This window comes from Aspergillus sclerotioniger (genome assembly GCF_003184525.1).
Source record: "Aspergillus sclerotioniger CBS 115572 chromosome Unknown BO94scaffold_22, whole genome shotgun sequence".
Taxonomy (NCBI): domain Eukaryota; kingdom Fungi; phylum Ascomycota; class Eurotiomycetes; order Eurotiales; family Aspergillaceae; genus Aspergillus; species Aspergillus sclerotioniger.
In genome coordinates, this window is record NW_020291012.1 from 517,486 (window position 1) to 544,607 (window position 27,122).

The 27,122-nt window shown below is 51.1% G+C and overlaps 9 protein-coding genes across 9 annotated transcripts; 5 read left to right on the top strand and 4 right to left on the bottom strand.

Moving 5' to 3' along the window:
* Nucleotides 1-18: 18 nt before the first annotated feature.
* On the bottom strand, nt 19-1,411 carry BO94DRAFT_558497 (glycosyltransferase family 15 protein; the record flags this gene model as incomplete). Its single annotated transcript, XM_025614010.1, has 4 exons — nt 19-175; nt 239-857; nt 911-1,174; nt 1,255-1,411. The coding sequence occupies 4 exons, from the start codon at nt 1,409-1,411 to the stop codon at nt 19-21; spliced, it is 1,197 nt and encodes a 398-aa protein (XP_025465276.1).
* A 266-nt stretch (nt 1,412-1,677) lies between these two features.
* Nucleotides 1,678-4,547, top strand: BO94DRAFT_496980 (putative gamma-tubulin complex component GCP5). The gene is made up of 2 exons (XM_025609306.1): nt 1,678-1,808; nt 1,865-4,547. The coding sequence occupies exons 1-2, from the start codon at nt 1,737-1,739 to the stop codon at nt 4,430-4,432; spliced, it is 2,640 nt and encodes an 879-aa protein (XP_025465277.1). The 5' UTR covers nt 1,678-1,736; the 3' UTR covers nt 4,433-4,547.
* A 187-nt stretch (nt 4,548-4,734) lies between these two features.
* BO94DRAFT_537302 (phosphoribosylformylglycinamidine synthase) lies at nt 4,735-9,259 on the bottom strand. The gene has a single exon (XM_025612235.1). The coding sequence runs from the start codon at nt 9,069-9,071 to the stop codon at nt 4,986-4,988; it is 4,086 nt and encodes a 1,361-aa protein (XP_025465278.1). The 5' UTR covers nt 9,072-9,259; the 3' UTR covers nt 4,735-4,985.
* Nucleotides 9,260-10,263: 1,004 nt separating this feature from the next.
* On the top strand, nt 10,264-12,185 carry BO94DRAFT_521399 (MFS transporter; the record flags this gene model as incomplete). The annotated part of the gene is made up of 4 exons (XM_025610147.1): nt 10,264-10,811; nt 10,865-11,468; nt 11,521-11,852; nt 11,905-12,185. Exons 1-4 carry the CDS (start codon nt 10,367-10,369, stop codon nt 12,183-12,185), a joined length of 1,662 nt encoding a protein of 553 aa, XP_025465279.1. The 5' UTR covers nt 10,264-10,366.
* Nucleotides 12,186-12,731: 546 nt separating this feature from the next.
* Nucleotides 12,732-13,651, top strand: BO94DRAFT_496987 (uncharacterized protein; the record flags this gene model as incomplete). The annotated part of the gene is made up of 2 exons (XM_025609307.1): nt 12,732-12,882; nt 12,973-13,651. 2 exons carry the CDS (start codon nt 12,732-12,734, stop codon nt 13,458-13,460), a joined length of 639 nt encoding a protein of 212 aa, XP_025465280.1. The 3' UTR covers nt 13,461-13,651.
* Nucleotides 13,652-13,856: 205 nt separating this feature from the next.
* Nucleotides 13,857-16,910, top strand: BO94DRAFT_537303 (putative C6 transcription factor). The gene is made up of 4 exons (XM_025612236.1): nt 13,857-15,024; nt 15,085-15,344; nt 15,397-15,622; nt 15,673-16,910. Exons 1-4 carry the CDS (start codon nt 14,159-14,161, stop codon nt 16,727-16,729), a joined length of 2,409 nt encoding a protein of 802 aa, XP_025465281.1. The 5' UTR covers nt 13,857-14,158; the 3' UTR covers nt 16,730-16,910.
* BO94DRAFT_558503 (fumarylacetoacetate hydrolase family protein) lies at nt 16,883-18,043 on the bottom strand (the record flags this gene model as incomplete). Its single annotated transcript, XM_025614011.1, has 4 exons — nt 16,883-17,018; nt 17,045-17,456; nt 17,558-17,896; nt 18,010-18,043. The coding sequence occupies 4 exons, from the start codon at nt 18,041-18,043 to the stop codon at nt 16,883-16,885; spliced, it is 921 nt and encodes a 306-aa protein (XP_025465282.1).
* A 440-nt stretch (nt 18,044-18,483) lies between these two features.
* BO94DRAFT_558504 (uncharacterized protein) lies at nt 18,484-19,504 on the top strand (the record flags this gene model as incomplete). Its single annotated transcript, XM_025614012.1, has 4 exons — nt 18,484-18,556; nt 18,906-19,267; nt 19,317-19,421; nt 19,457-19,504. 4 exons carry the CDS (start codon nt 18,484-18,486, stop codon nt 19,502-19,504), a joined length of 588 nt encoding a protein of 195 aa, XP_025465283.1.
* A 3,326-nt stretch (nt 19,505-22,830) lies between these two features.
* xanC (transcription factor xanC) lies at nt 22,831-24,108 on the bottom strand. Its single transcript, XM_025605866.1, has 3 exons — nt 23,823-24,108; nt 23,266-23,769; nt 22,831-23,213 (listed from the first exon to the last, which is right to left on the bottom strand). Exons 1-3 carry the CDS (start codon nt 23,932-23,934, stop codon nt 22,909-22,911), a joined length of 921 nt encoding a protein of 306 aa, XP_025465284.1. The 5' UTR covers nt 23,935-24,108; the 3' UTR covers nt 22,831-22,908.
* Nucleotides 24,109-27,122: the final 3,014 nt, after the last annotated feature.

Sequence of the window (27,122 nt, forward strand, 5' to 3'; positions counted from 1 at the left end):
AGTATTGTGGCAGCACGTTTAGTGCGTCCCCACATGGTGGAAGTAGCTAGGTCGACAATCCTCCTTAGCCAGCCAAGATTCACCGGCGTACATCTTGCCGGGAGTGCAGCCAGAACACTTCGGTGAGTTGGGGCAGTTGTAGTAGGGGATGTGGTTATATCCAATATCACGGAACCTAGTCGAAAGAGAGAATTGTAAGCACAGGTTCCATGGATAGAGCCGGATGTAGTTCACATACCAATGGACCTTGGCCGCATCCGCGAAAAGACCAACACCAAGCGAATGGACAGGAGCATCGCCCCATCTCTCGTAGAAGAAGCCACCAGACCGGTCCAGATAATCAAAGTAAGCGGAGTACTGCTCGCCTCTGAAGAACTCCATATCTCCGATTTCGAAGTTGGACCAGAAATGACAGGTAGAATAACCATTTGCTCCCTCGGTGTGCTCGGGGCGGAGCTGGTCATCGGTGATCCAATTCATCATGTTGTTGTCAGAAAGATAGGAGGGGTTTGCGGCGAGGAACTTCTTGGTCTCGGGCCAAAGAGTTGGGATACTCTCTGGGGCGTCAAAGAGGTTGATCGTGAAACCGTACGTAATGTTGTAGTCGGCCATGTAGCGGAAGATATCGTAGTCAACATCACAGAAGAACTTGACCTTCGGCTCGACACGCCAGTAGTATTGGTATTTGGCGAGAGCAGGATGCTTGTAGAACAAGCCACTGTTCCAGCGGCACATCTGATGGTAGGAAACCTTGTCGCTGTACTGGATGTTCTTCTCCTTCAGGATCTGCGCGGACTCTTTGAAGAGGTCCCAGTTGATCCATTCGGGAACGTCCCAGTGCTCCTTGGGCACTTGCTCTGCAAGGTGTTAGCCAGCAAAGCTAGTGTGGATTGGACTTGTGACTAAATACCGAAGTAGCACTTCGCCTTGGTCTCCGCCTGAGTTCGCTTCTTGAACTCCTCAGTGAACGGCTGGTCGTTGAAGAAGATCCAGGGGTAGTTGAACTTGCTGTTCCAGGTGCGCTCAAGATCACGCATGGACGGGATCAATTCGTTCAGTTCCTCGTTGCGGACAAGAGAGATGAGTGCCGCGTTGGCACGGGGGGAGTCGGTGCTGTCGGGGGAATAGTCGCCATCCGTCGTACGCCATAGTTTGCCCGTGGGTTCTCCGGTTGCTGCGGGAGTGAAAACGTCAAGTTAGCACACAGGATAGACGAGACACACAATCAAGGGAATGGCGGTGGTGACGGCGTACGATCTTTGAGAGGGTCTGAAGTGATGCCCTCATACGGCTCTGTTGCGTATGGCCCCTTACTAATGAAGGTGGGCGTTTTGTTCATTTGAAAGATGAGGAAGAGGATGAGGATGATGCACGAGGCACCAAGCATGCGAATGGGTCTTGCGACAGCCATCTTGCCTGTCAGCGAACCCCTAAGGACGAGATGGCAGGAAAAGAGCGACAGGAGAGAGCTGGCGAGCCCGAGAGTGTCTGGGCCAAGTTGCTGCTATCGCCGCCCGCCGCGACGCTGCCTTCTTTGCCGCCTTGCCTCCTCGGGCCTAGCGTGGCCACCGGCCCAATCAAGCAGTCATCACTTCCGATCCGCCGCCCGTGCTTTTCCTCCAAGCGTCAGCGCCGCGTAACCAACCTCTTTGGACGGCAACGGGCAATGGGGACTCTCGGTCCTATCTAGTCCCCTTCAGTAGTCTTTGCAGCCCGGGCATGCTTCAGTGCCTGTCATGGCCGTCACAGCCGACGTGAGCGCGCTGACGGACGAGCTAATCACTGCCGTTGCGAAGCCCGACAGAAAGGCAATTACTTCGAGCCCACGGCTTCAGGCATATCTTGTGCTGACACGCCTGTCCAGGACACCCCGCATTTTAGGAATCTAAGGCGCCGGGTTGAAGACACTTTCAAGTCGCATGCGTATGCCCGTACGGACCAATTCGCCGTCGCGAACCAGCTCGAAGGATTGCAGGAGAAATTCCAAGTCCTTTGTAGGGATGAATTGGCAGACGCTTTGCGCATCCGGCTGACAGAGCTGCACGAGCACCAGAGCTCATGGTTTCCGGAAATCCTGTCCCTACTGTTGCAGTTGGCAGATCGCCCTGCTCAGCGGTCAAAGATCGAACGGGTGACGGCAGTCAAGCCCAGCGAGGAGGCCAAAGCCCTCATCTGGACCGAATTGGACGCTGATGGATCAGCATACTGTGACGAGGATATCTGGGAGAATGTAGATTTTGGTGTTGATTCGTCTGATGACGACGTTGAATCGGTGTCCACCGACAGCTACCACACACGGAATCAACCAGAGACATCTATAAATACAGAAGAGGACTACGTGATCCCCGATGAAGTCTTCACGTCCGGAGAGAACGATGAGCTTATTGACTCAATCGCTAAAGCACAATTCTGGAAAGATGGAGAGAGCTCGGTCGCAGACCGGGGCCAACCCGCTTCTCGGGTCATTACAGAGCTACAGGTAGTAAGGGAGACGATTTTCATGTTGCAAGGACTTCCTACGTCTCTGTTTTGGCGACTTGACGGTAGTGTGGAAATAGACCGGAGATATACCATTACAAACCTGTCGAATGAGACATTTTTGTCGCTACTGCGATCATTAAGTTCGACGGGAGCTAAGCTGGATGTTCTTAGGCAATTTTGCAGCGTGCCACAGAAGATTCCATATATGCAGACATTTCACCGGGGGTTAGAGAGCTTTCTGAGCAAGTTCGACACGTTTCTGTCAAGTGTGCAACTTCAGTATCTTTCTCGGCTGTCTACTGTGTCTATAAGTCTTCTACAGCTGTCTGAAGACGTCCGTCGCGAGTCTAGACTGCTTTTGATGCTATCTGACCTCGTGTCCAGCTTGATGCTCAACGCCTCGGACTCTGCTGTGCGGTGCCTCGATTTGCTGTATGATCTAGTGTGTTTGACACAGGCTACTGGGGACGATGATGCATTTATGGCCCTTGCCGAACTGTTCTTCTCGTGCTTTGAAACATATGCACGCCCAGTTCGTCTCTGGATGGAAACAGGCCAATTGGATTCGTCTGCAGGTGAATTCTTCATATACAAAGATCAAAGGGACAGTGACCTACGGACGTTATGGCATGACTGGTACGTGCTGGACAAGACAAGGCTCCTGAATGCCCCGAAATTCATTCAATCTATCGCGCACAAGATATTCATAACGGGGAAAAGCATGGTGTTTCTGCGATATTTGAACACGTCCGAGGAAAATGAAACCCCACGGAAGGTCTCCCTGGCATTTAAGGAAGTTTTACCGCCAGGCTCCGCTTCGTTCTGCCTCCCATTCTCTGTTTTACTTGAGTCTGCATTCGCAAGACTGGTCGACGAAAACCATTCCTACACATCAGCTCTGTTGAGGAGAGAGCTTGACCAGCAATGTGGCTTATGGATATCGATCCAAGCACTCGAGTATATCTATCTCAGCACAGATATGAGCATCTTCGGACCGATTGATAGCAAGATATTCGACCTCATCGATAGGGGAAAAGGTGCCTGGAGCGATCGATTTCTCCTCACAGAGCTAGCCCAAAGCGCATTTAGCGCTCTGTCTTTTATCGACCCTTCTAGACTCATTGTCCGGACACCCAAGGAAGCGCACAGCAATGCAAACAGCCGCAGCCGCTCGGTCAAGGTCCTAAATGCCATCTCATTCGACTACATCTTACCCTGGCCTGTTGCCAACATTATCACCAAAGACACTATCCGGGGCTACCAGTGCATCTCCACATTTCTCATGCAAATCCGCAGGGCAAAGCAAACGATAATAAAACAGCGTTTGCAGCATAACACCCAGTCCGACAAAATTCAAGATTCCAGAAACAACACATTGAGCTACGCCCTCAGACACAACATGCTCTGGTTCCTCAACACTCTATACAGCCACATGACTGACTTTGTCGTCTCAACGGCGACCGAATCCCTGCGCAAAAGTCTGTCTGCTTCCGCCGACGTCGATGGCATGATAGCGGCGCATCGCTCATTCATGCACTCCTTGGAGGAACAATGCCTCCTATCCACGAACCTCCATCCCCTCCATCAAGCAATCATCACCATCCTTGACCTGTGCGTCTGCTTTGCAGATGCCCAAACAGCACGCTACGGCAACAACCATCTCGATCACACCCGAGCTGCCAGCAAGAATGCATATAGCTTTGGATTAGACAACGACGACCCGAGCGACGAGGACGATGATGACAATGAATCCGATAACGACGAAGACAAGCTCGATGCCTCTTTCCACGAAACACACTACCTGCAACGGTTGCGAGACATCAAAGACCAGTTCGATCGACTGGTAGCTTTCATGGTGGCTGGTCTAAAAGGTGTAGGACGTGTCGACGGCCAACTCAGTTGGGAGATCTTGGCCGAGAAACTGGAATGGAGGAAAGCAGGTGGACAGTAGCAGTCTTTCACTATAATTTTTCTTGCGGAATAGGGGTTCGGATCCTGGTTAGGTTTGTGATACCCGGAAATTGGAATATTCATTGCAATGGTATAATTATGATACTACACAGTTCCTGGACGCTTTTTTTTTTTACGCAACGTAATGGATTTACCTAGTTCACGTAGACGGATGGAGGTTAACAAGCATACATCCTGTCTCGCAATCAAAGCATGACCGACTAGGTTCAGTTGCTTTTATGAGTGTCCCGGCCTAAGATGGGCAACTTGCTACAGAGAGTGTTTTTTGAATACTGAAAAGACCTATATCATTCGCAATCTGGTTCCCATTCTGTATGTATAGTATCTGCAAAGGAAACTTGCTATTTCTCAACATGTCATCATAATGCATCAAGATAAAAAAAGGAAGATGTTAACAGTGTATTTATATCGTAAAATGAACAATAACATGTGCCACGGCCCGGCGCGTATTTTTCGACTAACGTATATGGTGGTGGAATGAACCACATATTTCCCAAATAAATAGAACAAGCGGAAAGATTGTTATCCACATTTTAACCGACCCATCTTCTAGCGCTGTAGAAGACACGGCCCCAAGGACCGATGTCACCCCACTCTTCAGCCTTGCTAGGCAGGTAGCTGGCAATGCCGCCCAGAACAGTGCGCTCGGGGTGAGGCATGATGGCCATGACACGGCCGTCGGCGCTGCGGATACCCGCAATACCCTCGGGACTGCCGTTGGGGTTGGCAGGGTACTTCATGGTTGGCTTGAGGGTGGCAGTGTCAACGTATTGGACAGCAGCCAGGCCTTCGCTGACGAACGATTGAGCGGTGGTGCCGGAAGCCGGAGCAAACGAGGCGCGACCTTCTCCGTGGGCGACGACAATAGGGAGGGAGGAGCCATCCATGCCGTGGAGGAAAACGCTGGGACGGGAAGCATCGGAGTCGGAGATACGGGCCATGACCACACGTCCCTCGTACTGTTCGCTGGCGTTGCGTTCGAAGCTGGGCCAGTTCTGAGCTCCAGGGATCAATTCCTTAAGACGGGAAAGGAACTGGCAACCATTGCAGACACCAAGAGAGAAAGTGTCGGGGCGCTGGAAGAAAGACTGGAACTCATTGCGGGTGTTGTCGTGCAGAAGCACAGACTTGGCCCAACCCTGACCGGCACCAAGGACATCACCGTACGAGAAACCACCGCAGGCAGCAAGACCAACGAAGCTGGAAAGGGAAACACGGCCAGAGATGATGTCAGTCATGTGAACATCAACGGCAGAGAAGCCAGCCGTGTTGAAAGCAAATGCCATCTCTGCTTGACTGTTGACACCCTGCTCACGAAGAATGGCAACACGGGGCTTGTTGCTGAAGGGAGACAGTTGGGTCAAACTGGTCAACAGGGGCATGGCCTTATCCTTCGGGTCGAAGGTAAGGTTCCAGGACAAACCAGGGTCGGCATCGTCCAGAATGCTGGCAAACTCCTGGTCAGCGCAAGCGGCATTGTCACGCATCTTCTGCATGTGGTAAGAGGTGGTAGCCCAAGTCTGCTGGAGGTTGGAGCGGCTGTTGCGGTGCACCAAAGTGTGCTTGTGGTAGATAGTAAGGTTCTTCTTGGCCTTCTCAGACACGCGTCCAATCTTGTGGATCAGACCAGCCGGAGGACCGCAAGTGGCGAAGCAAGAGCGGAATTGGATCTCGTGCTCCTTGCGGACCTGGAAGACGGCACCCAGCTCTTCGGTGAAGAGAGTCTCCACAACATCCTTAGTGCTGGAGCTGGAGCAGATGTTGTCGAGCATGATCTCAACGCCGCAGCGGCCGGCAAACATCATTTCCGCGAGGGTGGTGAACAGACCACCGTCGGAGCGGTCGTGGTAGGCCAGAACAATGCCGGCGTCTTGCAGCTGCTGCGTGGCATCGAAGAAATCCTTAAAGATCTCCACATCACGCACGTCAGGGCACTCATCACCAACCTGGTTGAAGACCTGAGCAAGAGCAGAGCCACCCAAAGTCTTCCGACCGAAAGAGAGATCGACGAACATGAGCACAGATTCGCCAACCTCTTCGGGACGACGAAGGGCAGGGGTCCACGTCTTCCGGAAGTTTCCAACAGGGGCGAAGGCGGTGATAACGAGAGACATCGGAGCAGTAACCTCCTTCGCCTCCTGGGAAGCCTCGTCCTTCCACTTCATCTTCATGGACATAGAGTCCTTACCAACAGGAATGCTGATGCCCAGCTTGGGGCAGAGGTCCATGCCAATAGCCTCAACAGCCTCGTAGATGGCAGCACCCTCTCCTGGATGGCTGCTGGCCGACATCCAATTGGCGGAAAGCTTCACACGGCTCAGGCGGTCGACCAGGTCGGAGGCAGCAATGTTCATAAGAGATTCCGCGACCGCCATGCGTGCGGATGAAGCGGGGGAGATCAATGCAAGAGTCGGCTTCTCGCCCATGGCCATAGCCTCACCGGTCTTGACACCCTGGACCAAGGAAGTGGCAGTGACAGCAACATCCGAGACGGGAGTCTGCCACCGGCCAACCATTTGGTCACGGGCAGTGAGGCCACCAACTGTCCTGTCACCAATGGTGATAAGGAAAGACTTGGAGCCGACAGCGGGAAGAGACAGAACCCTGTTCGCGGCTTCGCCGATGAGCTCGAGGTTGTTCGACGCAATTGACGGGAGGTAGGTGGTGAGACTGGCGTCCACAGCGGGCAGCTTCAACTTGCGGGAATCCACAACCCTAGTCATCTTCGGGGGCTTTCCGAAAAGAACGGACAGAGGCAGGTCAATGGGCTTGGGGTACTCGGTGGACTCTCTGTCCAGGAGAATGAGTCTCTTCTCTTCTTCCGATGTTCCACCTCCGCGGCCAACGACGGAGAAACCGCAACGTTCACGGTGGGCAATGGCCGTGAACTTGTTCATGCTTTCTTCGCCAACTGCCAGAACGTATCTCTCTTGCGCTTCACAGCACCAGATCTGCATGGGGCTCATGCTCTTGTCGGCACTGTCCACCTCACGAAGTTCAAATGTCGCGCCCAGACCAGAGTCATGGATCAGTTCAGGAAGTGCATTAGAGAGACCTCCGGCACCGACATCATGAATGAACTTGATGGGGTTGTTCTCTCCCATGGCAGTACAGGAGTTGATAACCTCCTGAGCCCTACGCTGGACTTCAGCATTACCTCTTTGCACACTGGCAAAGTCCAAGTCTGCAGATCCCTCACCAGAGGTGATACTAGAAGCAGCACCACCGCCGAGACCAATCAGCATGGCAGGTCCACCCAGCACAACAAGATAGGCACCGGGCTTGACAACCTCGGGCTTTTTGATGGCGTGGTCAGGTCTGACAGTTCCCACACCACCGGCGATCATAATAGGCTTGTGATAGCCGCGGAGCTCAGTCTGGCCGTTGCCGACATCGATTTCAGTCAACAGGGTACGGAAGTAACCGGAGATGCAGGGACGTCCGAATTCGTTGTTGTAATGAGCACTGCCAATGGGTGCCTCCAGCATGATGTCCAAGCTGCTTGCGATGTGGTTTGGCCTGCCAACGTCCAGCTCCCAAGGTTGCTTAAGATCGGGAATGAGGAGATCAGAGACGCAGTAACCTGAAAGACCAGCCTTGGGCTTCGAGCCTCTGCCGACAGCTCCCTCATCACGGATCTCACCACCAGATCCAGTGGCGGCGCCAGGATAGGGCGAAACAGCCGTAGGGTGATTGTGGGTTTCGACCTTAGCCAGGAAGTGAACGATTTCCTTGGTGTGATTCCATTCTCCAGTGACCGAGTTGGGAGCCCAGAAAGCAGATTCATCTCCTTCCAGGACAGCAGCATTATCACTGTAGGCACTGACAGTGTGCTCGGGGTGTTTCTTATGAGTATTGCGAATCATGGCGAACAAGCTGTTGGGCATTTGCTTTCCGTCGATAACCCAGGCTGCGTTGAACTGCTTATGACGGCAGTGTTCGGAGTTGACCTGAGCAAACATGAACAGCTCGACATCAGTGGGATCACGAGCCAGAGGCCCGTTAGGACCGTAGGCTTCAGCCAAGTAGTCAATTTCAGACTCTTCAAGAGCCAGTCCAAGCCGCTTGTTTGCCTCCTGCAGAACCTCCTTGGGAGATTTGCCACTTCCGTGCAGGGGAATCGTCTCGAGAGGCTGAGGGCTGTGCTCGGAGAACATCAAGTGCAGGTCAGGTTCGTTCTCACTCAAAACCTGGGTCATCCGATCGTGCAAGGTATCCTGGTATCCTGACTTGTACTCGCCAGAGGCCGAGCGAAGGCAGGAGATCTTCATACCCCGCTCGATGCGCTTGACGTACTTGCGCAAGCCGCAAACGTGGGAGATACCGGTAGCCTGGGAACTCCAAGGGGAAATGGTACCAGTGCGAGGGAAGACGTGGAAGACGTCGGACGGACCGTCTTCAGCGTTGAACGAGGGAGGGATGTCGGTGATATCACCATAGCGGAGAAGCTGTTCCAAGACATCCTGTTGAGGAGCGTCCAACGGCTGAGAGAGGTAGACATAGTGGATCCATTGGGCACGGACATCCTGTGCACCAATGCTAGCAGCAATTGCACGTCCACGAGAGTGGGAGAACGCAACAGAGCCAGGGATGGCCAAATAGGTGGAGTCGGAGGCCATTGTGAAGTGGTAGGTAATCGGTCGGCGGGGGGGCTTAGGGAACGGGTAGGGGAGGGAAAACGAGTCGTTTATATGAGTAGAGCAGAGAAACAATGAAGTCCCCTTTGTCGAGGTGTCACAGACACACCTCTAGAGTGCGAGTTCGACTGACTAGGGAGCACAGCGACGGGCGTTGAGCTGCTCGTCCGTGTTGCGTGAGTCAAAATTATTCTCTCCACCGCTGGGGGGAGTGGGAAAAACCACCCCCGCGCTAATCCACTTCCGGCTTATCGCCTCCTTATCTGTCCCGTGCGCTTCGTTTTCCCCGGAAAACTGCAGCAGGAACCACAACTAGCACCTCACCCGGTCGTTGCTGACATTCTGATTCGCCACTAAAGTCTCCTGGAATGCTTCGATAATGGATCTACACGGTGCTCGCGGTATCAGTTCTGGAATCATAAGTACGCCCAGGGCTTGGCTACGATGTTCATCGCGAAACCGGCATAGTGGGTCTTTCGGGAAACATCTGCTACCAGCATGAGTCTCGTGCACCAATATAGATACTTGGTACAGCGCTCGAGACAGTTAATCTGAATATGTAGAGAGGGGCATGACGGAGCTCAGAAGGGTCATAGCTCCATAGCTTTTCGATGATGTTGTCATTAAGTGACTAGTTTTATCTACTGATGCCCGTTGGCTTTTGTACTGTATAGCAGGAACTGGGGTCACAGCAAAGGGCATTTACGGGAACTGCCCAATAAGGTGCAAGCTTCGTAGTTACTGTATGATAATGAATAACTACTCTATTTTGCTTAAATTGATGAACTCCACCGGAATTCCCCGGGTTTGCCTTTTCCATTACAAACGGATTGCCTGCCTATAGGAAAACCTTCCCGGTTGGGAAACATGGTCCGAAGTTAAAGGTCTTCAGTAACAATAACTCACTGCAGTCCTCAGCGCTCAGTCTCTAATAATACAGGACTTCTTCTTAATATCAAGTTGATAGATAGATGCAGTACTAGTACGCGCTCTCGCGGCATAATCCCTGATAAAATTAGCATTAAGCTCCCGATTGGCTAAAATAAGCACAGACCCCTGGGCAGCCCGAGTGCTTTCCTGTTCAGGTAAGAGTCCTTACTCTCCGTCATTTCTTCCTTCCCTTCACCTTGTTTTGTATACGATCAATCTAGGCGTTCTAATTTCCGGCGATCATGGCGAATCTGATCGTCTATAAGAGCAGACAGGAGGCAGGCATGGCTATAGGGTTTTCATGCACCTCCTAAGCAGTACTGGTTATTGCACGCGCTCTCTGCACGATGACCACAGAAGATATGCAGGAATCACATCGCTCAGACCACTCAAACACTCATGTCTCTCGTGATATATCAACCGATCCTACTCAAGCTGAGGTCAATCCTCTGGATCTACTCCACCACCAGGCGACCGATAGCGTCAGCATGGAAGAGTGCACAAGGGAAACCAATACAGGCGAGATCATCAAGCCAATCCAATCTTTCATCACAGGTAAAACGGAAGACTGGAAGCTCGTAACTTTCAGGATTGATGATACCGAGGACCCCAAAAATTGGTCTAAACCCTTCAAATGGTATTGTACAATGATAGTGTCTTTCGCATGTTTTGTGGTCACTTTCTCTAGTAGTGTCATCACGGCGGACATTGAAGGCCCGGCAAAAGCATTTGGCGTCTCTCGGGAGGCCAGCACTGTTGTTGTGACAGTGTTCGTCATTGGTTTTGGTGTCGGTAAGTCGCTTCCAAGTCTCCTTGATCAACCTTGTGCCACTAACTAAGTTAAGGTCCAATGGCATTTGCCCCCTTGTCCGAAATGGTTGGCCGGCGGGTTGTATATGCAACTACGCTCCTGTTGGCTGTCATATTTATTATCCCATGTGCTGTCGCTCCAAACATTGGAACACTCATTGTCTGCAGAGCGATCGATGGGATTGCGTTTAGTGCTCCCATGACGCTAGTTGGCGGTACTTTGGCTGACCTCTGGGATAATGAAGAACGAGCAGTACCCATGGCAGCGTTCTCAGCTAGTCCATTTCTTGGACCAGCTATTGGACCTCTAGCTGGTGGCTTCCTTGCGGATGCTACCAACTGGAAATGGCTATACTGGCTGCAATTGATATTGGCCTTTGTTGCTTGGATTCTGATCACCTTTACTGTACCCGAGACATACGCACCGACTCTTCTCAAAAAAAGGGCCAAGAAACTGAGGAATCTTGAAAATGACCATGGCTATGTGGCAGAAGTAGAACTGGATCCTCGAACAATGGGCGAGAGGTTGCGGGTCTTTCTCTTCCGCCCGTTCGAGCTTCTGTTTCTGGAGCCTATTGTCCTGTTTATTTCACTTTACATGTCGGTATTATACGGTCTACTGTACATTTTTTTCGTTGCGTAAGTAGAATTTCCACTTAAACCAATGGTATTATCTCTAATTCTGCTCTAGCTACCCTGTGATATATTGCTCTGGAAAGGGGTGGAGCGCCAGTGCCACTGGCCTGATGTTCATACCTCTTGCAATTGGTGTCCTCATGAGTGCTTCATGCGCACCTTTCGTCAATAGACACTTCCTATCCATATGTGCTAAGCATGGAGGAAAGCCTCCTGCCGAAGTTCGTTTAATCCCGATGATGCTTTCTTGTTGGTTTATACCCCTAGGCCTATTCATATTTGCTTGGACATCGTACCCTCATATCCACTGGATTGGACCTGCAATTGGAGGATGGCCAGTGGGGTTCGGCATCATCTTCTTGTACAACTCAGCCAACAACTACCTCGGTACGTCTGCTTTGGTGCAATATTGGGAGTATAGTTGCTGACACTGATCTAGTGGATACGTACCAGCACCAAGCTGCGTCTGCTCTCGCTGCCAAAACATTCCTTCGCTCAATATGGGGGGCGTCTACCGTCCTCTTCACTGAACAGATGTATGATCGTCTCGGGTACCAGTGGGCAAGCACATTGCTTGCTTTCATTGCCCTGGCCTGCTGTGCGATACCATACGTTTTCTACTTCAAAGGGGCCTCCATTCGAGGTTTCTCACGACATGCCTCTAGTAGCGATGAGGAAAAGGTCGAGAGAGATCAATTAGACACGCAGTGCCATTGGTGAACAAATAAACCATCTGCAACTCTTAGGCCACAGTCTGAAATCCGAATTCCTTCCCGAGATCTAACACACTACTCTACAGCTATGTGATTTGTCTGAATTTCTGACGCGTTTTCAAAACCGAGAATATAAGTATATATACGACATGCCTAATGATAGATATTTTGACAAGAAAAAATACGACTAATTATTTCAGCTGGAACTCGCATTGAGCGATATGATTTCACAACTATGTAACTTGATCATGTTTTTGGTATCGCATTATGATTTAACTCAGACCGATGGTTTATACTAAGTCACGGCCTTCACAAGAGATATTTGTTATGCCGTCTGGACTCAGGAATGTGATATCCGGGCCAACCAGATTGAGGATGCCTCACTTCGACGATCCCTCGCACTTTGAGGATAAAAAGCGGCCCCATGACTTCTACATACGCTAGATGCTAAGAGCACTGGTCATTGATTCTACTGACTGACCTCCTACATTGGGCATAAGTATAAGGCAGGAAGTCTGACTTGTCCGGCAAATAGATCTAGCGAACCTGCATCATGCACGCGACTACACTTATCTCAACTGCTCTTGTTGCAGCCACTGCTCTGGCACAGACATCATCAGACATTTGGCCACAAACAACAACCAATCTAGGGGTATCATTCGGAAATATGATTGTTACTCCTGGTGTCTGGATCAATCCCAATGGTGTGTAGCTCATGTCACTCTACTGCCATTCATATCAGTCCTTTCATATTGTACTAGTCAATTTATAGCTTCTAACTTTGGAAATAACAGACACAGTGTATCCGTCTGTGTTCCCCGGCCACTCTACGAGCACCTACCCGGGAACTTACATGCTCATGATGGTAGATTACGACGTCGCCGATTCAGCCTTCGCCGCGCTAGACCAATACTCGAGCCTTGTACGCGGTCGGTTAGTCAACACGACGACTCGATTGCACTGGTGGGGTGGAAACTATACACTACAAGATGGGAAATTTGTCAATTCCAGCAATGCCCTGGCATCGTACCACCCTGCCCAACCTTCGACAAGTCGAGTCCATGACTTTACGATCTTTCTGTTTGATCAGTCAGACGACTATACTCCGCCCCAGGATGTTCTAGACGGACTGCTTGAGGAACATGACCCAAGGCATAATTTCACGTTGGCGCCTATTGTAGAGGCTGTTGGTGGCCCATTGGCTGCAACGTATTTTTGGAGTTCAACGCCTGGGGTGCCGGATAGTTCTTCAGCGACGTACTCGTATGCTTGGACTGTCTGATCGTCTCCAGTCGTTTGCTACATAGTATAAGGGTATAATTAGTTGATGCGAAATGTTTCTGCTGTAAACACAGCGACTGGCCGGGAAGGGGAAAGTCTAGGCCAGAGCATTTGGATGGGTCAACCCTTTTATGCGTCGTACAACCATGGACTGGTCTGTCATAAGGTTACTATGACTGATGTTAGACAATCCAAGACAGCGGCATTGTAGTCATACCAGCAATCGCTGGAGCGCAGTCATCATCCATTACATCATACCGCCAAGACCCGACCATTTGGGTAGGGCTTAGGGTTCCTGCCAAGGTTCCCCTCTATCTCACGTGACCGGGCTTGTTTGCTGAGTCATGGGGCGCTGCAATGAACGGTGCTTAGTCCGTCTTCAGAACTACTTTGCGCCCAGCTACCTCGGGAGGAGATTCTTGCAGCGAGATGGTGTGCGGCCCTCGCTCGTCCTAATCACCATTTGAGACCTGCTGCCAATGGACTAATCCCTCAGAACCTACCATCGATGTGAAGCCTGCAACGTACCGATCAGTGCCACGCCGCATTCATTCTCCCGCCCTCTCTCCATCGTCGCTGTTCATGTGAGATAGCATTGGTAAACCAGCAAACACGCACTCATTACCCTAGCCGAAACACCGATTCAGATCCCGACCCAGTCTCTCTTTTATCAAGCCTTTTCGCATCACCGACCTCCTAATGACTTCTCCGTACCAGCCGTCTCTGTCGTACTCGCCGTCTGTAGCCGGCCCCGACATGACAGCTGGTTCCTCGAGACCAGTCTCCGACCTGCCCCAATCCCAGGTGGACGCAATCATCCGCACCAAGCGAAAGGCGCGCGAGCCAAAAGCCTGCTATCCATGTCACGCTCGAAAAGTCAAATGCGATCGTAACCTACCATGCGACGGTTGTGTCAAGCGCGACCATGCCGATCTTTGCTCGTACGAACGTCCGTCGAAAAAGCGCGTCACGACTGGCCCGCTCCCACAACCTTTCCGGGATGGACCTGTCGTCGGAAGTCAGCCGGCTGGTGTAGAGAACCTTGGGTTTTCGGCCGAGGCTCCTGTGCGCCTGAAACAAGAACCGGGTGTGAGTCGACCAAGTGTAACAGGAAATGGAGGCCGGGTTTCAATTGCGCGCGAGGAGTGGGACAATGTTCGTACCAGACTGAAGGAGATGGAGCAAACGATCAACACCCTACGAGTTGGTCTGGAAAAGGCAGACGAAGGGCCGGCTTCCACCTTGGAGACGGGCAGTGTGCAGAGCGGGGATGCAAGTAACCGATCCAAGGGTGCTTCGCCGGAACGGGAGGGCATCCATGCGCCGAATACGTTTGGCGAAGGCACTGTTCATCTGGGATCCAGGTCGGTCCTCGCCTACATCTTGAACAACAAGTCTGGGTCCGATCAGCTCCAAGCGCTCCTAGAAGGTGGAATCTTGCCGAAGCTGGGCTTGGATAATGAGTCCGCGACATATCCGTTCGTTGATCTGTGGTCATCGGATATGTCAACATTTGATATCAGTGCAGTCTGCAGTGCATTGCCAAGTGACCAACAATGCCAAGAGTTAGTTTCCATGACTGAATGAGTCGGTTATGTTGGGGTATTAACCAAGGGTTGCTACAGATTCTTCTACTATTACCGGGATATAGCAGGCGCTATCTACCCGGTCCTCGAGGACGTCCCTCAGTTTGAGGCGAATCTCAATCTCATGCTACGGAATAGGACGTCCATGGGTGGGACGTATCGCGCGGATGCCGATCAAGCCCAGAAGCCCTTTGGTGTCACTATTGCCTACATGGGTCTGTTGTTCGCCGTGTTAGCTTCTGGCTGCCAGTCATCGGATTTGCCGGGGAAAGAAAGAGAGCTAACCTCTCAAGTCTACGGTATGTGTTGAATGACGTCGGCCGCGCGAACGGCAATACTAATGCTGTGTAGTATGCTGCTCCTATCAGTGTCTGCGGATGACCAACTTCCTGTCCCAACCCACAGTAGACGCCATGCAAACGCTGCTCGTAATCGGCAATGTGTTATCATACAACATGAATCCTGGTATATCGTATGTTTTGCTCGGTATGACTCTTCGAATGGGGCTGGCGCTTGGCTTGCACGTGGAATCCGGTCATTTCACTGCTGCGGAGCGATATCGTCGACGCCATGTCTGGTAGGTTACTCGGACACTGCATCATGTGCATAGCGGCTAATGTCATCTAGGTGGTCTATGGCATGGCAGGATAGCCACTTCTCCCTTTCCTACGACCGACCTTCGACGACCGCCGTGAGCCAACCCGAAATCGCATACCGTGGAGACCGGAACCCCGGTGAAATCTCCTATTTCGAGACACTCTGTCGGATCATATCTCTGGCGCTGGAGGTGGTTCGTAGTCGAATGCTGAGTCCCCACTCGCAACTGAGCTACAAGACCATTCAAGCATACAAAGAACGCATCCAGCAGATCATGATCGAGGCCAAGCCCCACCTCCGAGACCGAAAATACTGCCTCTCGGCAACCGAACACCTGGAACGGGTCGTCCTCAAGCTGCACTCGTCTTACTTTTCTTCTGAGCTCTGCCGGCCAGCGCTCAAAGCAACCGCTGACATCAGCGACCCAGCCTTATCCAGCATGCGCTCAGACTGTGTGAGCAACTTGATGACCACGGTGGAAGCCTATGTTGAGATGCACACGGTCAGCTCCCACGCGTCGCGCTCATGGATTGCATTGCAACGAGCAATTAGCTCTATTTTCTTGCTGGCTGTCACCGAGGAGGTTAAGGGCATTTCTCGTTTCTGGACTCTTCTGCAACAGCTCAAAATGATCATATCGGAGCGAGCCAACATCGAGGGCGAATTCGGGCCCACCGAACCTACCGTCCCTCCGACTGACGGCAGCGTGCGCCTTGGTACCGTCCAAAGACCCCCCAGCACTGCCGCACCAAGCCCCATGGGCCTCAGTTCCGCCTCTCCAGCATCTGCCGGCGTAGCTGTCGACACACAAACTCAATGGGCCAAGCCTCTAACCAAGACCCTCCGCGCCCTGGAGAAGTTGGAGGCCGCATTCGGTGCCCAGGCCGCCCGTGCTGCCAGCCAGGCCGGATCCCCGGCTTATCTGAACCCAGGCCCCTTGGGCGTCCCCCCTGTGTCGGCCAGCATGACGCCCAGTCTTGGGTCTCTTCCACCGCCAACCCCGGAAAGCTCGACCAGTGGCGAGTGGACGATACCCAACATCCTGGACCGAGCAGCGGAGTACATCCACCCCCCGCTCTGGAGCTGAGGGTCGTACGATAGGTGTACATTTGATCTGTTTAGGCGCTTGATTTCATTTTCGCATGGGTACAGGGGTTGGCTGGGTAGGATAGCACGGCCGGCGCATACAATCTGGGAACAACTTGTATTTTGATCTTCCTTCTAGTACCATACTACATATCTATTCAATTGGATTATCTCCTCCTCTCGACCACCCCTCTCTCGCCGGCCTCACTTGTCCCACACACTCCCCAAACCCTACCCCCTCCCCCGCCCAAGCCGACAAAGTCACCACATCCCCATCCTCCAAATACACCCTCTCGCCCCCTCCCTCCAACTTAACCGCCACCTTGCCCCCTTGGTAACTTCCAACAAACACCCATACTCCCCCTCACCGTCCCCACTCACCGTCCCCGTCCCCAACAAATCCCCCGTCCGCAAATCACACCCCGTACTCGCCAAATGCGCACACATCTGCCTCACACTCCAGAAAAACTCCCTCGCATTCGACCGTCCCAACACCGTCTTCCCCCTCCCCCCCTCTCCCTCCTCCACCTCCACCAAAACACTAATATCATAACTCGCCTTCCCGGGATCCACCAAATGCCTCGGCAACGAAACCCGCGGCTCGGGTCCCTTCGCCTTAAACGGCTCCAACGCATCCAGAGTAACTATCCAAGGCGAGATCGTAGTAGCGAAGTTCTTCCCGTTTAATGGTCCAAGTGGAATCATTTCCAATCCTTGGATATCTCGTGCTGCACCATATAAATACCATTAGCCATTGCATTTCATTCCCTACCCAAACCACACCCAAACAAACAACCAACAAAACCAAAGGGTGGAATGGGATACACACCACTCCAATCATTAACAACCACCAACCCAAAAATATGCCCCTCTGCATCCCTCGCATCGAGCCCTTTCCCAGGGGCCAAGGGCCGACCAACAACAACCCCCAATTCGAGTTCGTAGTCTAGGGCGCGGGTCGGAGCGAAAATCACTTCCTTAGATGAGGATGCGGAAGTTCGATCATAGAAGTGTCCTACGGGACGGGTGATGGGGGTTCCGGAGACAATGATGGTGCTGGCTCGGCCGCTGTAGCCGATGGGGAAGTGGAAGAATGCAGGCGGTGGGGTCGGGTTGTTGAGGATGGCGAGCCCGGCGTGTTGGTTGTGTGGGAGGCTGCTGCTGTAGTCTTTTTTTTGGTCTCCCTTTTTCCTGGCCCTGTCCCTCTGGAGGAGGGGGGAGGGGGAAGGGAGGGGGTGTTAGTTGGGTGGTTTGGCAGATGAGGTTGGGTGGGAGACGTACCGGTGAAGGAGGGGATGGAGACGGGGAGATGCATTGTTACGGTGGTGATGTCGGAGGTGCTTGAGTCGGGGAGGGGGGAGGTTGGAGTGGATTGCAGGGTGGATTGTAGGACATGGCGGACTTGGGTTTGGGTGGTCCGGGGGAGAGAGGCGAAGGGGTTTAGGGTTGAGTGGGAGAAGACGTTGGGGGGCAGGGAGGGGATGGAGGTGAAGAGGCCGGCGGATTGGAGGTCGGAGAGGAAGATGATGGTGTTGTGGAGGCGGGTTGCGCATTGGGGGTTGGATGGGTGGGGGAGGAGGCGATGCCGTAGGGGAGGTTGTGGAGGGAGAAGTGGTGGGAGTAGGAGGGGGAGGTCATTGTTCTGTGTCTGTTTCTGTTTCTGTCTCTTGGATGGTGTCTGTGTTGATTGTGGTATGACTATTTGCCTATCTATATATGGACATATTTGGCTGTTATATAGTTGGCGATGCGAAGATGCGGGATGATGCACTTCTTGTCCACATCCCGATGGTGGTTGTCCACCAGTCGTTCCGAGAGGAGACGAGTGGTAGGTACCTTGTGGTCTGTGGCTCTAGTGAGAAGAAAGAAGTTCTTAGGAGATAGTATCTCTGACCAGAGAGGTGCATCAATTCATCGCCGTCTTATCACCGAGTGTTGCAGTTGGGTACGGACACCGATATGTTAATTCCGTGGGATTCATCACTTGCCAGTGACAGAAGATTTATTAGACCAATAGAGATTGTGAAGAGCAAGAAATCCCCTAGAACTGATTAATACCTTACGTATCATGTCTCTGCAGCTGCTGTCAAATCGACATCCAACCCGGAAGCAATTTCTTTTCCGTCCTCATCTGCCTGCATTTCCTGACCATGTCTTCATTTCTGATCACTAGGCAGTGGCCGTCAAGCCCGTCTCTGAAGTCCAAATTGTGTTTGCCACAGCCCGTACAGACAGTGCTCCTCAGTTCCAAGAGCTCCTGCGAGAGTATTCTGAGCGTGGTAGTTTTATTCATCTGGATATCACGGAGGAAAGAAGTGTAACGAGGGCAGTCGAAATTGTGAAAAGCAAGCTTGATGGAAAGGAACTAGCCGTCTCGATCAACAATGCTGGCGTATCGAAATTTGGATCTCTTGAGGGGTGTATTTTCGCAGAACTAAATGCCATATCGTATCATGGTATCAGTAAGCAAATTCGTCCAATGCAGGGCAGGAATGATCTTAACGACACTCTTGAAACGAACGTCAACTTTAGTCCCGGTGTGAGCATCAGTGCAGCCGTGATGTGATATACTTGCTTTCGGACTGGAGCAGCGGCTGAAGACAGATATGGGAGGCTCTGGCGCGGATCTGCCCGTAGACTTGGTAGCCGAGGCCACCTTGGATGTTGTTTTCAGGACGACTAGGGAGGGAACGGTCTAATTTTCAATATTCATATGCCTGGGTGGGAGAAGAATCCTGGATTGAATCAGTACGATAGAGGGGAGTTGCCGTGGTAGGTATGTGATGTGCTCTGCTTTACATCATAAAATTAGCATACATCCTTAGGAGATAGGTGGATGTCTTTGTTCTTATCTTGCTGTATGTAGTTGGAATAACCAGGCCTGATTGTTGTGGGTGGACCGGAACAAAATATTACTCTTGAAGAGTGTCTCGTGTGCAATCAACGAATGCCAGTTACTGTTAAGGAACCACCCAAAACTAATTCATTTGGTGTCATCGTAAGGTATATTGAAGATGAGGGTTTCTTACTCACTGATTCTTCGGCCTCCCTTTCTCTAAGCCGCCCCTCCCTCTTTCTCTCTCCCTCATCCGCTTCTTTCCCTCCTCATCTTTCTACCTCCAACCTACATATCTTTCACTTTCTCCATCATCTTAGTTCCATTCTTATTAGGCCTAGACTTGAATACGGGCTTGATCGCAAAAACTTCATCAAGGTGCACCTTTGAAAGCCCAATGAAGCCCCTGGTCTCAATGATTCTACTTTCACATTCTCAGAAATGACAACGGATTAGAAACTACAAGTGCTCCGGAAACTGACTTATCACTGTCTCGGTCGTCGTATTCGCACTCGATGCCGGGCCTGTAAATAACCCGGTTGATACATCTTTCATTTCAGGCCTGACTGGCCGACGGACGTGATGGAGCATTGGAAATTGATATCTACGGCCTTGACCTGTTATAAGTGTTGGGACATGTGGACATGTCGAACCTTCTGTTCTCCAGAGGCCAGCGGTATATCGTTTTGGTCTACAGGTATTAACTTGACAATAAATAAGCCTTCAAAGTATTCGATGCTGGATTTTGTCGCATCTGGTGAGTCGTGTCCATTGATGTCCATCTTTGTCTAGGGTTGTTCGATACGCTAACACATATCAATGGAATACTTATCAATTATAGCCTCTATCTCTCTACAAATCCCTCAAGAACCTTACAATAACATATCCCCAACCCTTCGGTGACGCACCTGCTCCCAGAAGCCATATCAACTTGTTTGTTTCTCTACGGAACTGTCGTGTGAATCAAAGCCAGTAATATCAGATCCAACGTATATGCCTGGGGTCCCTACGCTGGCAGTCTTTATAACCCCCAACTTGCCCTGCCATCCAGTAAAAAAACCCCTTTGGAACATTCGACCAGTTCACTTTCAAGCAAGTGACATACAGCTCATCGGAATACAAGGCTATTTTGCTCGTCGTGATGGCGTCATTTGCATTGGCGGAGACATCTACACATAGAGTTGAGGGTTCATCAAGAGCTGTCTCATTCAGGGGAGCGTTACCGAATAAAAGTAAGAGGATCTGGCTGATGGGACTCGATGAATCTCAGGATTTGTACCTTCCAAGGTCAAAATGCAAGACAGCCCATCGTACTGACTCCAGATAGTGCCTAACGGTGATGCGTCGTGGTCTTATCTATGCGTGGACTCAAAAATATCTTTGTTCTATAGCGTCATTTGAGAGGTCAGACCTAGTATATCCTTATGAGCTACTGGATATATTGTTGCTAATAATGCACAGTTGAAAAGTCGAAATAAGAGTTTGCTAAGACCATGGTGCATGTCATACTGCAAGCTATGCGCTCGACTATGCTGTGCCCAACATGGAATCCTCGATGTACCTTTATTTATTCATCATGGAATCGCGTGACCTTCAACAATTTCTCGGCATGCACTAGGATTCTAGGAGAGAAATTTAGAATCGCCACATTCGGAACTCGAAATTATTCGAGCTATCACATTTAGCGCCCAGGGCTTCGGCAGATCCAAGGATCCGTTGATGCAGGCATTCAAGACCCAGAAATTGTACAAATCATGAAAGGCTCTCCTTCCCAGTGTTTTCCCACTCCTTTTCTCCGACTTAGAACTGGCCATCATGAGTAAAACACCGGATTAATATGTCGTTTGACCCCTGGGCGGCTTCTTCCGACTGTCTCCATTCAAATGGCCTGGATTCAGGACACAAGGCAACCAAGCATCACTCATGGAAATTTCCACAAACGAGTCTCTAGATATGTGGCGGTCTGCAAGTCTCATTCCCGCAGGGATGCACACGCTATGCCATTGTCCGCTAGCGCCAGGCCACAGAAAGCCAAGGGCAATTCAACAGTTGGTCAGTAACCAAAGGCTTGTATAGCCCTGGCAAGCGCCTAATCCCGTACTTTCATCTCTTCATAGTACTTTTCCATCAATCGTTCTATCACCACTGCATACTAAACTCATCACAATTAAAATAGACCACTACGGGAAGATCTTGAACCCTATCGCTTTCCTCCCGCAAAGTTAAAGCGAACTGCATCCGATCCAAGCCGGACACCTCATCCTCACTTCCGGCCCCTAAGTTCCCACGTACGTGGCAATGGCAAACAACCCTCTTGAAAGCGGAATGGGCGGCGATGATGACAGTTACACAAAAGTGGCGCGCAGCCTATCACCCCAACCCGTACCGATCAAACACACTAGACATGTATGTGTACCCTTGTTCCGGCTACATCTACATACATTACCCTATATGTATGATGCAGAACTACCTGACGCCGCCACATGTACCTATGTACTGGCATACCTTAGTCCAGTCAGAGGGAAAATCATGAATAGTGATTCTTATCGCGGGTAGGTACAGGGTTACAATACATTGATCCTCCACGCGAGCTTCGAGAAGAGAGCACAACATTCACGAGGACATGTATGTAAATATGTGGATATGGGGTCGGTGGGATTGAAATGGCTCTTTGCTTTTCTTTCTTGACTCTCAATTTGGGTCTAGCTTAGGGTTAGGTGGCGTGATTGAGGCTGATGCAGATGGTAGGGATAGAAAATGTTGATGCTCTGTGTTTATTATACAGTTATGCAGGTACGTAGTACTTAGTTGAGAAAGATGGTTTATTTATACAGATAATCGTATGGGATGGACTATATTGCCACCTTTTTTGTTCGAGTGGGAAAGAGGGTGTGGGGCAGGGAAAATGGGATCTATAGAAAATACTGGTTGACATTATAGAGGGCTGTGACAAGGACAGGGGAGATTCAGGACAAACACGGGTGTCATCCTCCGGCGGCAATGGCTGTCTCGGGACTATTGTCTATTGGTAACTACAGGGTAAAATATTTCCCATCAAGTGACTGGGGCGTATTGCATTTTTATTTGAGATTATTGCATGGGGGACTAATTCCGACTGACTCGGTTTTGGCAAACATCCCCGAGACCGGGCCAGCGGATGCCACATGCACTCGGATTGATAGAACTTGAGATAGATCAGACGTTCATTATTTCTGCTTTGATGCAATGAGATATGAGGAAAGTAGAAATGCAAGTCATTCATTCAACGTGACGGGTTGGTCTTGAATTTCATCTATTTTCAATCCGTGTTGGACATGGATCTCGTGTATATTATTGTAGGCCGCTCAAAGCATCATCAGTTGCAGATTTTCTCCTGTCTGCATCTGGTGTACCGGGCAGATAGGCGCAGATGACCCCCATTCACCTGGTGTCATCATGCCCTGGTTCTGACATTGACATGGGGAATCATGTATGCTCAGTGGGCTCGACGATGCGGGCAGCTCGACTGCAGTTCCGGGGGGCGATGGCTGCGATGTAGGCAAGGTTGCTGGCAGTGCTGTGGGGTGGTTGTTTTGTGAAAGCACGATGATTGCTTTGGGACGTGAGGAACTGGTACTCAGGGCTTGCATAATTTGCGGAAGGGATGCCTCTGGAGAACGATTATCTCTGTAGTCGTGCGTCAGGCAAGAACAGTGGCTTACCTGTTGCTATATAGTAATACGATGACCCGGGGTATTGGGCGGGGCCTGTCCATTGTTCACAAAGAGGAGGGACACTAGAGTCCATTGAAGGATAAAGGTTGGCCATGTTCTGCATTTCGGGGTTGATGGAATTTGAACGCGGGTAGTAAAAGCTGTTTCGGATAGTAGACGAGGAGGTGGTGGCGTCAAGCTCATTCGTGGCATCGTATAATGAGGAAGGAAATGGTGGCTGCGGGGAAAAGACAGGTATCGGGCCCAGAGCGCTATTGCAGGATGAACAGACAACTCTTGATTGGGGCAGATATGTGGATGCCATCATCGATGAACCATCTTGGATGGGCGATGAGGCGTTCCCTTCAGGATCGTATACAGGCGGCATCCGTTCCACTGGCGATGGGGTGAGTGTGTTTGGATGGTCCCAGCCATTCAAACTAGCTGCTGCTCGTAGTTCACTCGCAATAACGCGCTCTTGAAGCTTGGCAATGCGATCACGGATTTTGCGTCCTATCAAGCGATGAGTGCAATGCCCATCAACATGATCTACCGTAGATACTCACGATGGTTTCGCTGCGAGAGCCGATTCTGCAGTCTTCTCCGCTCAATCGGATCCTGCTTTTGAGCCGAGGCATCGTTGGTATTCCTGTCTTCTTTTGCCGACTGCGTCCGCATTGTTGTTGAACTCGGGAGATTAGGAAATTCGAAGTATTGGTTTTGCTAGTAACTATTGATGCGGCGTCAATCTCGATAGAAATATAGTGTGCAGATAATGAGACATATGTCCAGGACAGTGGTGTTGAATAGTCTCAATCGAGGGAGAGGGGGAGAGAGAGAAGCGGAGGTGGAGCGTCTGCAAGCTTTCGCACTGAAGGTTAGACATGTGCTGCGGGCACGGTAATATGGAGACTTGTTACCTTCGTTTATAGAGGATCTTACACACGTTCAGCTCAGCGGATAGAGTCAATAGATCCAGATCCCGGAGCTTGTAGGGCATTCATCGATCAGTCTGATTGGTTATGTCATCCGGATTTACGAGGTTGCGCAATGAGTGCAACATCATCCCGGGCATGGCCAAGGAATGAGGAGGCCCCAGAGGCACTATTTGAATACCCACCGGTTACTCGAAACACCTTACTTTCCCAGTCGGCTCATGCCTTTTGAGCGTCTGGGTTGGAATGGGCTACTTTCCATCCGGATTGCTGGTACTTGGCCCGTGGTGTTCGGGGCCACGTTCTGCCTCCAATATGCAGCCTTGATCCATGTCTCACGGCCTTTTTTGGCTGTAGAGATGCCCAGAAAACAATGACCCACGGCTTCGAGGCGTGGGCAAGGCTTTGCTTGGCGCTGTTGATCAATTGGGTTAGGTCAAACAACGATCAATAAAGGGCTCCGCCCCAATATCGAATGGGTCGGACAATAGAGATCGGTCCAGATCAGCCTGCTTAGGCCCCTCAGCTGATTTGTCGCACGTACATCTCATGGCCCGACCCCACTAAATCCGAGCACCGAAGCCAAGGTAGTGATTTGTGAGACAGTTTGACGGCCTCGCAAGCCGCGATGCACGAATATGCACGCTGGGCCAACCCACCCAGAGCGTCTAATAAAATCCTGTAAGCGAGCTATGCGGCAAAGATGACATAGCAGAAAAGTGGCCTCAAGATCTAAGCCGGACCTTCTATGCCTATCATCACGGGGAATCCTTGCAGAGCTTCACTCGAAGGGAGCTCCGTGACCTCCCGAGAAAACCACCCTGCGATACCACTAGTTGGAGCGAATGCTACTCTTGAAACACCAAGTGTTGCAGAGACACTGCTAGACTGAGCGAAGCAGTCCTCAGTCGACATGACCGTGCGGGGTTAACCAGAACTGTTGAAAGGCAAACAGACTCTTGGAGATATGTAGCGGGTATAATTTCCAGAAGATGATTATTCTCATTAAGCACCGAGACCGTCACAAGGCAACACCCGGGCTACAAACCAGGCAAATGGTCCTGATACTTTGTCGCATATGGCGCACTATAAGGGACGGAGGTATTCTTATCTCGGGGCTGGGCAATCCGACCTGCCTGGTTCAGTTACCAATCCGGAATAGTCGCCAGTCAACGCCAACAGGGATCAGCACCAACCAAATTCATCATGCTCAATATTATGGCCGGATCGAAGGGACGCATTATACCCAGTTCTACAGCGTCCGATATAGGCAACTCGCCTTCAAGTAAAATGCCAGTCAATGGCCGTGCGGAAATGATGGCTCTGATAGCCTGCGCTCAGCGTGACGGCTGATCTGCCGTCAGCATTGGAATGTGGCCGGGGTCCCCTCGATGAAGGACCAATCAGCCCATTTGTATGTAGGCGAGCTTGGAGAAGACCAATCCGGATGGCCAGCGACACAGCTCGACAGATGGTGTGGTATTGATCCCGGTAACGTGGAATTGAGGTCAGGGGAGTTCGTATTCAGGCTGGAATCTCGACGCCAGTGGGCTGAAAGACACTGCCAGATGATCCAGCCATTGTGCAACCCATCTGTTTGGAGTAGGGTGGGGGAGGTGGAGATGGTGGGAAGATTCCATCGGATAACGAAGTCGTATGAGTTCGAGAATCAGAATTGAAAACAAAAAGAAAAGAAAAGAAAAGGCAAGTAGAGAACCAGACAACCAGACAGAGGATAGGGGAAAGAGAACAATGAGAGGAGGTTCAGCGGAAGGAATCCCGTGATAGGCGACAGTCACGGGCAGCTCAGTTCAATTCAGTTCAGCTCAGCTCAGCTCCGCTCCTCTTCCAGCAATTGTCCGAGACTGCCACTGCAACCTCCCCCTGTCAGCGCTGAGCTGCCAATCCCCACCTCCTGGAGGCATCTGCCCACACCAATCAGTCGTTCCTGGAGATCATCCTCTCGGAGTCCAAGGATACTATTGTGTGGTGATCCTGCAGGAAGATCGATAACCAAAGACAATAGCAACACACTGCCTAACCTCATCCCTCAGAGGGCCGGATCGTTGCTAGACACACCTTTTGCCTGCTGTGGCACTCTTTCCTTCCCCTTCAACTCACCGGGTCCTTCCTTGTTGTCTGTTCCTCCATCCATCCAACATTCCTCGCCACCATTTCAGTGCGCTCAACCCATTCGTCTACAATGGTCCACGTTCGAGTCAGTCTTTGGCTTTTTGGCCAGGTTTTGTGACTCTTTACATTGCATATTTCTAGGATCCTCTCATCATGCAAGTCGGAGAGACCGTGCGCAGCCGCATTTGACCACACCGATGATGCTCTGCCTTGCGGAGTTCGCCTGGGTACTGCTTTGCTTCTACGGGCAGTACCCAACAGGAACTTTGTCAATTGGACAGAGCTCTACAAGATGTGCCAGTCTGCTGCTATCCTCTGCGAACTATCCTGTGACCCATGCTTTGACCACTAGACAGTTGAAGCGTCGTTTTATTGCGAAACACTAGACCGACGTAAACAGGATGAACTTATACTCCCGACAGATCGCTAAGACAACTTGTTCTGACCCTCGCACTACGGCAACGGCGGTAGTCAAAAGAGTCGGAGAGGTACGGGTCCATTCTAATCAGGCCTGGTCTAGTCCTCTGGCATTCTCTGGGCAAGGCTTGCATAGGCCCACCTAATCACATGCCAGTAATCCGCAAATACCGGCTTTGCTTGTTGGACAGGGCATCCAGGCGACCAGGTCATCAAGGCCAAGTGCGTTGGATAAATACCAATACAACTAGTTGGAAGCTCACACGTTATATCGTTGGCCAACAAGTCTAGTGGGCCTCTTTGTTGGCATCCACGACGTTGATCATGGGATAACAAATCATGCGTTCGGCCTGAGCATCATAAAAATCTTACATAAAGGAT